At 42.5% G+C, this 12,720-nt stretch overlaps 2 protein-coding genes across 2 annotated transcripts in view; both read right to left on the bottom strand.

The window, feature by feature from the left end:
* Positions 1 to 3,613: 3,613 nt before the first annotated feature.
* Positions 3,614 to 6,441, bottom strand: si:ch211-148l7.4 (uncharacterized protein LOC563603 homolog). Its single transcript, XM_037685049.1, has 2 exons — positions 6,339 to 6,441; positions 3,614 to 5,216 (listed from the first exon to the last, which is right to left on the bottom strand). Exon 2 carries the CDS (start codon positions 5,197 to 5,199, stop codon positions 3,625 to 3,627), a length of 1,575 nt encoding a protein of 524 aa, XP_037540977.1. The 5' UTR covers positions 5,200 to 5,216; positions 6,339 to 6,441; the 3' UTR covers positions 3,614 to 3,624.
* A 4,158-nt stretch (positions 6,442 to 10,599) lies between these two features.
* tbc1d22b (TBC1 domain family, member 22B) overlaps positions 10,600 to 12,720 on the bottom strand; it is a 13,634-nt gene continuing 11,513 nt past the window's right edge. Inside the window, 1 exon segment of the mRNA XM_037684419.1 lies at positions 10,600 to 10,807. Coding sequence (XP_037540347.1) covers positions 10,600 to 10,807 — 208 coding nt within the window.

The following is a 12,720-nucleotide window of genomic DNA, read 5'->3' as shown; positions in this document are numbered from 1 at the left end:
TAGGCTCATGGTCCTCCTCTAGGCTCATGGTCCTCCTTTAGGTTCATGGTCCTCCTTTAGGCTCATGGTCCTCCTTTAGGCTCATGGTCCTCCTTTGTAATTATTCAGGGAATGATTCCTGTTTTTTTTTTTAACCTGCAGCAGCTTCATCTCTGTATGTCTGAAAGCCGAGCAGAGTAATCAGAACCTTTTCCCTGCTTTACATCACGTCTAATCATTTTTCTTGAAAAGTTTAGTTTTTTCTTTTCATACAGCCTTATCAACTAAACTTTGTAAAATAACATTTAAATGTCTTTCAGTTTAAACTTAAAATTAAGTTTCATTCCTTGAAGGGATGCATAATTCCCAACGTGTTGTCCGTCAGTTTTAAACTAAGATCTTCAATCAGCGCTCAAGAAGAGTTTGTGGCGACTCTCAGCTACTACCACACCAAGATTTATCTTGGCATCTGTGAAAGTAACTCAAAGGTTGTATAGATTTCTGATTATTTTAAGCGTTTCATAAAAATCAGTTCAGCAGTTTAAGAGAAAACTCATTTGCACAATAAAAAACTTTAAACTGAGCCTATCTGCAGTGTGCACGCATGTTAACTAGTTTCTACAAAGGAAAACAACTATTTTTAATGCTTTTAAACAGCTCGTATGCACAAAAGTTACATCAGGGCACGAGCATAAAACCAGCATTCACAATGTAAAATAAAAAGCAGACAAAAATGAATTAACAGTAAAGTTTTATTTGTCATCTATAAAGAGCTGCGTACCAATTTACAAAACAAATCACCCCTAAGTGTTGAAAAACCTTTTAAACAGTGGTAATGTTGTAAATTCTCCCAGAGGCACTCCGAAAACAGCTGGAAATGATTTGAAGCCCAACATCCCGTGTTGTTCGAGCTTTAATCTCAGTCGTTTCCGTACGTTGGAGCTGAACGCACAAAAAGGTCTCGATTACATTTGAACAAGACTTGGGGTCTCGGTGCGGGGAAAACACTTCAAAAAGATTTCTTAAAAAGTACTAAGAGGTGTCCTTTAGTCGTGATTGTTTAAATGAACATCACTTTATTATTGACATCAAACTCCAAACTATGAAATCAAACATAAAAAAGATTTAATTTAAACTAAATCAAATGAAGGTTGAACGCTCCAGTAGTTTTCCTGATATGTGCAGTTCTAAAATGCGGGTCTGCACTCAGTGTAAACAAAGAGGAGTCCAAGGAAAACCAGCTGGAAGCTCGAGTCTCGTATTTACCCGACACCACGCTGGCCTGTCTGCACAGCTAAACACAAACCTTCAACAAGTTAGAAACATTCAGTCACTTCGGCTGTTTCTGTAAATAATCACGTGGAAGTTGAAGCGGGGCTTGCCAACAGTTTTTTAGTTTAAGTTTTTACATCGACCGCGAGAAAATTAGTGTTATGATTTTGTCAATTTTTTTTTTACTGGTCTTGACAACGTTGCGATGAGTACCTTTAATTTTTAACATTATTTTCTTACAGTAAGAAATATGTACTTGCAAAGACGTGAACACGGCAGCTCGACGTCACCTGAAGCCCCAGAACCAACTCTGATTCTACATTTTGAATTTTTTTTTCATTTAACCTTTATTTGTACAGGAAGTCTCATTGAGCCACGAGAACTCATTTTCAAGAGGGACCTGTTTAGGAGCAGATGGGGGTTAAGGGCCCAGAGTGGGGCGAATGAGGGTGGCGGCAGGTGTGGGTGCTTCACCTACCCCACCCACATTTTTGATGTCGTCGATACCGGGGCTTGAATCGACGATCTTCCGATCACAGACCCGCCTTCTCTAACCTCTGCGCCACCACTCCCCCAAAATGTCACCATTAAAGCCGTATCACAACAACAACAACAAAATAAAGTTAAATCGTCATCTGGACAGTTTGTTTTTGGAAGAACCGTTTCGTCTTCATCAGTCTGAGGCGTGCCGCAGGACGCTGTATTAAGACACCAGACGCGTTTCAAACCAGTCTGCTGTGGAGCTCCCACTGGTTTTACACATGTAAACATGGAGGACCACCACAAACCGTCCAGATGAAATGATTTAATGTTTTCTGTGACTTATTGATCTTACAAACCTTTATTTGAACCATTTTGGCCAGGTTGTTCTCAGTCTGGTTCGGTGAGTAGCACGCAGCCGTTCAGTCGATAACATTTGATTCGATATGCGCTGGAAGTGATTCCCTGTGAATCACTGGTGCAGCCGTTAAAGGGCTTTGATTCTCCGTCGACAGACTCGCTTTCTTTAGTGTATTTATGTTTATCTTCAGCGTTATTAAGCACGTCCATACGTGCGTGTGCGCGGTCAAAAAACTATATATAAAAACTTTTGGGCTACAACTCTGCTCCAAACACAAATCAGAACAAATACACATTTCAGATAATCATCATGAACCGCCCACAATCAGGTGCGTTCAATAAACAATGGAATGGTCTTTACATGCACTGATGATCGTTAGATGCTCCTGCATTCTGCATGTGTAAAACCAGTTTCTGGGAACTCCACAGCAGACTGGTTTGAGACACGTCCATAAAGGTCCAATTTATTACAGCAGATCTTGTTGGCAGGCCTCAGACTGATGAAGTCTTTTGGATGAAAGATGAAGCGTTTCTTCCAAAAACAAACTGTCCAGATGAAATGATTTAACTTTTCTGTGATGTATTGACCTGGATGATTAATCTTAAAAACCTCTCTTTTAAACCGTAGTTAAATGTTATTAGAATCTACTGTATATCACAAAATAATGTAATTCTCCTGTGTTTTAAGTTTATTAAAGCTTTAAGGAAGTAAAACATCTCCAGTCCTTACATCCTGTTTTTAATGAACCACCACATTATAAAACTGAAGAGCGCTGTGATGGATCCCAAACGTGATGCTCTGTAGAACAACAAATCTTTCGTACGCAATTTCTTTCTAACCTGATACGCAACAAAAGGGCGACATTCAAGCATCAGGACGACTCGGTCAGTGACCCGGTTAAACTGATTTATTTTGGCGTCGGTTCTTCTACACCAAGCTGACGTTAATAACCAGCAATGGTGACGGACCTCACACCGTCACGTCCTCGAACACATCGTGAAGTTGAAACTGAACTGATCCATTAAACAGGAGGTTCCCAACGTTGAGTTCAGGAAATATTACAAAAAGTATTGCAGCTGCTAAGCCCGTTTGTTTTGCTCGTTCAGTTTATCAGAAAAGTTGGTTTACTTAAACCGGTCATGTTGAGGTCGGAGCCTGTTCCGAGTTGACTTTGTGGGTTAGAAGCTGCAACGTTCAGAAGAACCGCTGAGCTGCAGGAGGATGAACATCATCCAACAGGAGGAAACGAGCCTTAATGAAAACGTATCTGGATAAGTTTGGCTCAGTTCAAATTCAGTTGTTTATTGGGTCAAAAACCTGAAATGAACAAATCAAAGTCGTCTTTAGTGGGAGACCTCATACACAACATCTAACAACTAAAACCTGAAGATATTTTAACCGGTTATAAAGAAAAGAAAAACAATCAGCAGAGGCAGCGAGGTGACGAAGACTAAAAACACAACAAACTCCCCTGACCCCTGATTATTTCGGTCTAGAAGTCTCCACCGAGACCAAAAGGCAACAGATGAACGTCAGGCTTTGCGGGCCTTCTGTGTGAAGCTCTCCGAGATCCGGTCCTGCTCCACCTGGACCTGCAGGTGCTCCTGACAGTGCTCCAGGAAGGAGTCCAGCGCTGAGAAGCCCTGCTGACAGGGCACACAGTGATACAGCCTGTGCTTCTTGGAGCTCGGCTCTTTGCAGGAATCCATCTTGTTGGTGCACACGCTGCACTGCCTCCTCGTCTCGGAGGACTGGTGGAGCTCCACGTGCTCCTTCAGCTGCTGCTGCACACAGAAAACCTTTGCACAGGAGGGACAGGGGAACTCTTTCTCCTCCTCCCTTGCTCCTGCTGGAACTCCTACCAGATCCTTAAAACCAGTTAATACTCTGGGCATCTTCATGAGCTTTCCTCCTGCTGGAACTCGTATCAGATCCTTAAGACCAGTTAATACTCTGGGAACCGTTTTGGGCTTTTCTGGACCAGCTTCTCTCGTCTTACCGACTTCATTTGGTCCGTTTTCTGTTGGTCCAGAGTCTTTGGCGGGACCTTTGATGGGCTGTGAATCCACGTGCTGTCTGAAATGCGCCCTCAGAGATAAATGATGGAAGAAGACTTTGCAGCAGACCTGACACGGATACACGCCTCTTTTCCTGCGCTTGCGGACTGCTGGCCTCGGCTCTCTCCTGGTCGTCTTCTCTCTGCTGTGCTTCTCTTTTCTGTGCACTTGCAGTTTGGAGGTGCACTTAAAAACCATATCACAGGAGCGACAGCGGAAACTGTTTGATTTGGACCCTTCATGTGCTCCTCTTGTAACCTTGGCAGTGTTCTCTTTTCTCCCCTCATCATTACCGTCTCCTCGGGGTTTTAGTGTCTCCTCCACGTGATTGTTCCGTTTATGCTGCTGCAGAGCAGCCACTGTTCTGAAAGTTTTCAAGCAGACCTGGCACACACTCACAGCCAGGCTGCTGGGTCCCGGGGTGACTGAAAGATCAGAGCGAGCAGAGTCACCTTCAGAAACCAGAGGAGAATCATCTGGGAGGCTGCTGGGGTCAGCTGTGATTGACGGGGATGACAGCTTGCAGCAGCCAGCCTGCTGATGGTGCAGCAGCGCCTGCTTCTGGCTGAAGCTCCTCCCACATGGAGCACACGCATAAGGACTGCTATCCAAAAGGTGCGGCTGGCGGTGAAGTGGTTTATCCTGCAGCCTGCCTGGATTTGGGGTCCGTGTCGTGCACGCAGTGCATGGAGAACTGAGCCGCGACGGCCCTTGACATCGCTCACATGGAGTAGAATCCTGATTACACTTGTGAAGCTGCAAGGACGACCTCAGGGAGAACTCCTGTCTGCAGGAGGGACACCGGTGAGGCTTGGGTAGAGTGTGCTTTACTTCCTGGTGCTGCAGAAGATCAGCTGCGTACGGGAAACCCTTACCACACTCCTGACAAACATACAGCGGCAGGTGGGACGGCTGCTGCAGCTGGCTTTGAGCGTGTTGTCGTGTGCCGGTGCGTGCGATGAAGCTCGCGAGCCTGGACAACGTGTCTGTCGACGTGGAGCGACTGAACGACTCCTGGGACCTCGACGCACTCCAACTGACTCCATCCATCCTCACGAGCTCTTTAGCTTCAAGCAAGACAGAAAACACGTCACACAGATACACAAATGTGCAAAACATTTTCTTTATAAATGCTTAGACATGAGAGGCACATGCAGCGATTCAACAATTAGCCGACTGCATTTCGCAGTTGCAAGAGGTCGTTTGCTGTTCTCACAGTACTCATGTCATGTTATTCAAGTATCACTCAGCTCTGTGTGTGTGCAAGTGGCCATCAGAGCACTAACAATCTATCGCTTTATATATTAATGTTTCTGTTCGGTGCCCTGAAAATTCTGTTCTGACTTAGCGCTATATAAATAAACTGAACTGTTAGACTGATGGTCCTCTTATGTGAAAAAATAGTTTTGGCTGTCACCATTAAACTGGTTGATCCACTATGAGGAGGTGATATTTATAAGACTGAGTTTGTTGCAGCTCCTCAGACTGAAGAAAGTGTTTTGGGTAAAACGAAATGTTTCAACAAAGAAGAATCCGTCTCTACCTGGATTATTGAGCAGCATCAAGACCTTTTATTTGAAATTTGTATAGACCTCAAAGACTAAATTGTGTCTTTGTGACAAACTGCTGGCTACACGGATCCAAGATTTAATGTAAATGTGATTTTTTTTTGGATACGTCCTCATGTGTATTCACAACACTGGATCATTCCCATCTTTAGTTTTTTTGTTTAAATGATCCAAAACTCGAATAAGTAAGAATCAATGAACGGCGTGTAACCGTTCCGTAAATATATATATAATAAGTTAACATGATTTATTTGAGGAGCAGACTGCTTTGAATTCAACTCCATCGCAGAACTCTCATCTTGCATGCATGAAGGCGAGTGAATAAAAAAAGTATTTTTTTAACTGATAAATTGAGGGATTTAATCAAGTGAGTTATTAGTTTTGTTCATCTCGTTCACATTCTCAAAATTTGGTAATGTCCACAAAATTGTAATATTTATAAATAACTCAATAACTTGAAGACGTGACAGAAAACTCGATGTTTGCTAACGTTAGCTCTATGCTAAGCTAACACGCTACAAACTCACGCTTCCGCTTTTATTACCGGCTGACCCACAGGGCTTACCTGAACTCTCAGACGAAACCGGATCAAGATCGGTGCGGAGAACCGGGTAAACCTACCAGCGTGTGTGGATCGGTACCGGAGGGTTGTTTCCCTCGAAACCACAATCGCATGTTGTCAGAATGAAAGCGAAGTTTGCGGTGGTGAGGATCACTTCCGGCGGCGCGTGCTCCTTATCGGTCTGCTGAGGTACAACCCGGCTAGAAGTGATGACGCGAGGCAAAGGAGGAGCTTTTCCCACGGATACGCGGTTGGAGCTCAAACTCCGCCTACCCATCGAGCCGTTTTGAGAGCCGGCTTTTAAATGGTGTGCAGACATTTTATAAAGATCCTTGTTTGTTGCTTCCTCTCGTACACCAGGAAATAATTTCACTAAACAAATAATATAAAATGGGGGGAAAACGTGTCTGTCTTCTCTGTACTTGGATTTAATTGATTTTGAGCCAGATTTTTATGTATGACACCTTAAATGAAGTTCATTTATTAATTATTGATATTAATAGAACCTCAATAACCAGCATTGCATTTTGTATTTCCTGCCTATAACAGAGCAAATGATAAAAGTTGAAATATTTAGATTTACTTTGCTAAACAATATATATTTTTTATATTCGTTCAACCTTTATTTATAAAGGTTAGTCTCACTGAGTCATGAGGACTCATTTACAAGAGACCTGTTTTAGACATAAAATACAGACGACAATAACTACAGTAAAAATGCAATTAAAAGTAGTGTTATAAAACAATAAATCAAGGTGCCTCCTGGCATTCAGAGTTAAGCAATATCCATTTCTGAAACAGAAACCCAGTTTTAATTTCAGTTGATCAAGTTTTCAACATGTGGTTTAAAAGCCAACATTCCCAAGAATTTGTAAGAGTCCACAAACTCAACAGGAACACCGTGCATGGATGAGATGGGAGGAACTGCTGGCACCAACTTTCTGCTTGAAAACAACATCCCTTTGGTTTTAATATGAAACTTTATGTGAAAAAAAAGTATATTTTATATTTGTTTGTTTTAATGCTACTGTAAAAGCAATCTGAGAGCTCTCTGCAGAGAAAAATAACCATTTCATTAAAAAGAAAAAAAAATTATTGAGCTCTGAACACAACCTTTAATTCAATTTAGTAGTGAACTTCGGTGTAATAATGCAACAAAAGGCTGAATTTGTAAATATTTGCCTCCGACGTCTTCACAATAATGAGTAATGTGTATTTTTCCCCTCCGGTTCAAACAGGACTGTTCTAACGAGTCTGAAGCTGAAAATGTTAAACAAAAATCCGTCATGTATATAAAGACACATACCTAAGAGTAGCAATAAGTTTAATATAAACAAAAATCAAATACAGCGGGAACTGTAATAAATAATCATTTAAGGCTGAAGCCAGATCTGATGACTCAAGTGCTTTAAAACCTTCAGACTGACCTAAAACACAAAGGTCTGGTCTCGTATGAGCCAGCGTGAATCAGCAGGTCAGGTTCTTCACATCGCATCTTCAAAAACCACACAGAGTGAACAACGCCACAGTAAGAGACACAATCAAGAGAGAATGGATGAGTGCAGATTTAAGGCTGCAGGTAAACTAAACATTCAGCGGTCGATGGATGAACACGAGTTTATGACCGAACCATAAACAGATTGTCTCAAAGTGTTAAAGGTACTCATTGCAAAGTCACGCAGACCGGTAAAAAAACATGAAAGCAAGAAAAAACAAATCATGGTTAATGTGACAAACACTTGTAGGGAACTACTGAGTGTTTGATGGCCTGCAGAAACAGCCCAAGTGACTGAAAACAAGAGAACACCGCCGTTTACGGAAGAGCGAGAGAGAAGTCTGACAATCTGGATGCATCGGTAGACTCCGACTCTGATTTGTGAAGTTAAAAAAAACATCATGCGGATAAAAACAATTAGTTGCCTCGTCGATTCAGAAACAAATAAAAGTACAAACAAGAGTGAGAGCACGTCACGCAGGAGTGACGTAAAGAATCGTGACGCTCGCTGCTTTAAAGCTTTTATCCTGTTTAACTGATTAAACTTTGTTTTACGAAAGGATTCTAATCAAACCCTACACTGAACATCAGCTACGTTGTTCAGAAGGTGAAAACTTGTTTGACAGAACGTGTCCCGTCGGGTCAAAATGATCGAACTTTGTGGCATTAATAAAAAACGGTTACGTCTGCAGCTAAAATACAACAAAATTAAGAGTTTAAACCAGATTAAAGCCTGAAATTTAAAAAGGCTTACGAACTACAAGTATCAGTTTTACAAGCCCAGTTCTGTAAAGTCGGGATGTTAATAATAAAAGATAATTTTATAAACTCATATTTTAATTATTACGGAATATTGTAAACATACAAAATGTTGAAGTTAAGAAAGTTTAATTTAATGTCAGCGACAAGTCTCTTTAAAGTTGTTCCAGCGCCACGTTTCCTCTGAGAAGCATCTCCTCTCCTTTAACAACAGTCTGCAAACGTCCAGGACCTGAGACCAGTAGGGGGTTCTGGAGGACCTGAGACCAGTAGGGGGTTCTGGAGGACCTGAGACCAGTTGTTGGAGGTTTTAGAGGGAATGTTGTCCCATTCTGGTCTGACAGAGTCCTGGATCTTCTCTGATGGATGGGAGCAGATGTTCTAAAACCTGTAGATACTTTCTGCATTACTGGAGTCTTTCCAGATGTGCAAGCTGCTTATACCAGAGGCACTAATGCACCTCCATAGCATCAGAGAGGCATGTTTGAATTGTGAGCTGATAACAGGCTGGATGGTGCCGCTCCTCTTTAGTACGGAGAACTTGTTTTTTGTGGTTTCTAAAAACAAAAGTTCGATATGGATCCGTCTGTCCACAGAACAGTTCTCCACTTGTTCACATCTGGCTTCTTCTTTGTCTGATAGAGCTTTAAGTAGCATCTGTGGATGAACTGGGTTTACTGACAATGATCTGTGGAAGAGTTCCTGAGCCCAGAACAGAACCAGACCTGGTTTGAATGCAGTGGCCCCTGAGGATCAGAAGATCACGACCATCCAGTGATGACCTTCAGCCTCGTCCTTTGAGCTCAGAGATTTTTTACAGATTCTTCTAATCTCATGAGATTATGATCTAGAGATCATGGAAATTAAAGTCTTTGGTTTTCTGTTCAGGAACTTTATTTTGAAATTGTTTCACTATTTTGAAATGCAACTTTTTCCAGACTGGTGAACCTCTGCCCATCTTTACTTCTAAATGCTCGTTTTACTGAGCAGTTGCTAATCCAGATAACGAGTCACAAAATGCTCCTCCAGCTGGTTTTTATTCTTTCCACCTCATTTTACTTCCTTTATTTGCTCAACATTTTTGAGATGTGTTGCTGCCATAAAATTAAAACATGACTGTTTTTAATTAAATAAATAGTTCAGTTTCCTAGTTTAAACATTTGAGATATTTACCATGTTCCATAAAAAATGGGATTATGAGATATGTCAATCATTTCATTTAGCTTTGATATACATTTTACACAGCTTCACTGGAACTGGGCTTAATACGATACAATAACTCAGTTATATGTTAATTTCTGCGTTAATCATATTATTGTGTTCTCTTCATCGGTGTTCTTTGATTTGCATATTTCCAGACCTTTTGTGTCTACAGGAATTTGGTCAACACCTGTTGCTTTTTAAAGCACTTCTAAATAAAGCTGGACTTACGTGTTTTAAAACAATTCACTTTATAATTGTTACTACACCTCAAAGTGATTTAGAAATTCATCAGTTTAATTGATAATGAAGGGACTTTTTTGTTTTTGCTTTTTATCACAGTCATACCTACCTTTTATGTTTAGGTCTGAACCTAAATATAAATTATATATCAGTACTGGAAACCAGTTAAATCTACTGGTTACAGCCTGAAAGAGGAGCTTTAAGAGGCTGATTGTTCTCAGCTGATTAAAAGGAGCGGGATCATTGTGCTTCTTATTTCTAACAACTAATCAGTGTCCGACTCAATGAGCGTTAAAAATAAGAAAAAAAATAGTTACACCTTGTAACAAATGTATTTAAATATATACAAACAAAAAGAGATAAAATCTGATATTTCCATAAAAGTACCATCTGACAAACATTCATCATCTTTTAAAATGTGTGAACATTTCAGTTAAATATTCTGTAACAGTCCATAAACAAGAGCAGCGTCAGTCCACAACTCGGAGTTTTACGCACCAGAAACCTCCAAATCCGGCTCAAACTGCCTGGACTTGGTCTTCACAGCATCAAGTTGAGCAGTCCGGTCCTCCCAGACCTCAGACCCACCAGGTCCGCTCAGGTCCAGTGCCGTTTCTTCCGGTCTACCTCTTATAGTGGCTGGGGGCGTCTGCGAACATGTACTTGAGTCTGTAGGCTTCGGCCAGGAGGAGACCCACCTCCTCGTTCCCCCAGTGGATGGTGGGAAGGTTCTGCAGAAGGATGAGGAGGCTCTGAGGGAGACAGGAGTGTAAACACAGAGTTCATTCAGCTGCTGCCAAAAGGAGGAGGCAGAAAATAATGTTTTTGTATCTGTACACATGTTCAAGTGTCTGTTAGCAAAAAATCTCATGAACCACTGTAAAAATTTTAATGAAACTTTCAGGAAATATGAATTAGCAACTGATTAAATTTGGAGCCAACTCAATTCAAGATGGCAGTACAGTAGTCCCTCTTTTATCTCGGGGGATCCGTACCCAGAAGACCTGCGATAAGTGAAAAACCACAAAGTAGGAATAGTAGTAGTACAAGTAGTAGTTTATATATATATAGTGGCAGCTTCACAGGCTCCCGGTACCATCCCAGTTTTTAGAAGTTTTGATATTGACTCTGTGCCTGACTCCGCGCGATTTATGCGTGTGAACTATAGCCGAACCGAACTGATGAGAATAGGAGCGGATTTGCCACGAAATATAGCAGAAATCAGCAACAAACTCAAAACTACACTCGGCAGAATGCAGATCTTAAAGTCATCTATCTGGAAGCTGCAGCAGAGGCGTTCCAGCGGGCAGAAGAGGAAGCGCTGCTCCCGGCTTAAGAGGAGAGGATGCCGGGCGGGGGTTATGGTGAGGCTACGAGCTAACGCTAAAGCCGGTAAACTCCCCATGCCGTCTCTCTTTCTGTCGAATGTCCGCTCATTGGACAACAAGGTGGATTTACTTCGTCTGAGAGCGGGCGCCTCAGAAGAGATGAAGAAGTGTGCGGTGCTTTGCCTCACAGAAACGTGGATTACAAGCACAACACTGGATACAGTCTTCCAGCTGGATGACAGACATTTTTTTCGAGCGGACCGCTGCAGCGAGCTAACGGGGAAATCACGGGGAGGCGGAGTGTGCATTTACGTGAGTAAAAGTTGGTCCACGAACTGTACTGTTGTAAATAGCTCATGCTCGAAGGCTTTGGAGCAAATAACAGTGAAATGTCGGCCACATTATCTACCCCGAGAGTTCACAGTGACTTTTATCACAGTTGTTTACATTCCTCCGGACGCTAATGCTAATGAATCACTGCAGGAGCTACATGATATCATCAGCTCGCTGCAGAACAAACACCCCGAGGCTCTTTACGTGGTAGCCGGAGACTTTAACCACGTGAATCTAAAGGACTGTCTCCCAAGCTTTAATCAGCATGTGACGATTCCAACACGTGGAGACCACACGCTGGACCGTGTTTACACGAACATACAAAGCCGAACCTCGCCCCCACCTAGGACTGTCAGACCACATCTCAATCTTCCTGGCTCCTGCTTACATGCCCCCGCTGAGACGCTCCAGACCGGTACAAAAGAAAGTTAAATGTTGGAGCCAGGACAGTGGACCCATACTGAGAGATTGTTTTGACCGAACAGATTGGCAGGTTTTCAGAGAAGCTGCTGAAAATGGAGGATCGCTTGATCTGGACCAATACACATCCTCAGTTCTGGGTTACATTAGTACATGTACTGACACAGTCTCCACTATCAGAAATGTTAAAAGCTACCCAAACAGAAAACCTTGGCTGAATGCAGAGGTGCGTACCCTGCTGGAAGCCAGGAACACTGCCTTCAGGTCTGGAAGCTCAGAGGAGCTGAGTAGGACAAGAAAAAAGCTGGTTGCTGGTATTAAGAGGGCCAAGGGCACATATGCACAGAGGATCGAGGGTCAATTCATCTCACAAGACCCTCGGAGCATGTGGAGGGGCATTAAGTGCATAACAGATTATAAAGGAAGGAGTGAACAATGCCCCAAAGACCCATCTCTGCCTGATGCCCTCAACAAGTTCTATGCACGCTTTGAAGACCCGAACAGACCACCCAGCACCAGACTCACCTCACCACCGGATGAAGAGCATCTCAGCGTGACCTCAGCAGAAGTAAGGAGTACCTTCAGGAGGATTATTCCGCACAAAGCAACTGGCCCAGACAACATCCCCGGAAAAGTGTTGAAGGAATGTGCTGATCAGCTCTG

The sequence above is a fragment of the Nematolebias whitei genome, chromosome 11 (genome assembly GCF_014905685.2).
Source record: "Nematolebias whitei isolate Nwh7 chromosome 11, NemWhi1, whole genome shotgun sequence".
Classification (NCBI taxonomy): domain Eukaryota; kingdom Metazoa; phylum Chordata; class Actinopteri; order Cyprinodontiformes; family Rivulidae; genus Nematolebias; species Nematolebias whitei.
This window is presented reverse-complemented; position numbering and strand designations above follow the sequence as displayed.

Excerpts from the sequence above, each read along its gene's own strand:
- si:ch211-148l7.4 (XM_037685049.1), bottom strand. The coding sequence starts at position 5,199 with ATGGATGGAGTCAGTTGGAGTGCGTCGAGGTCCCAGGAGTCGTTCAGT.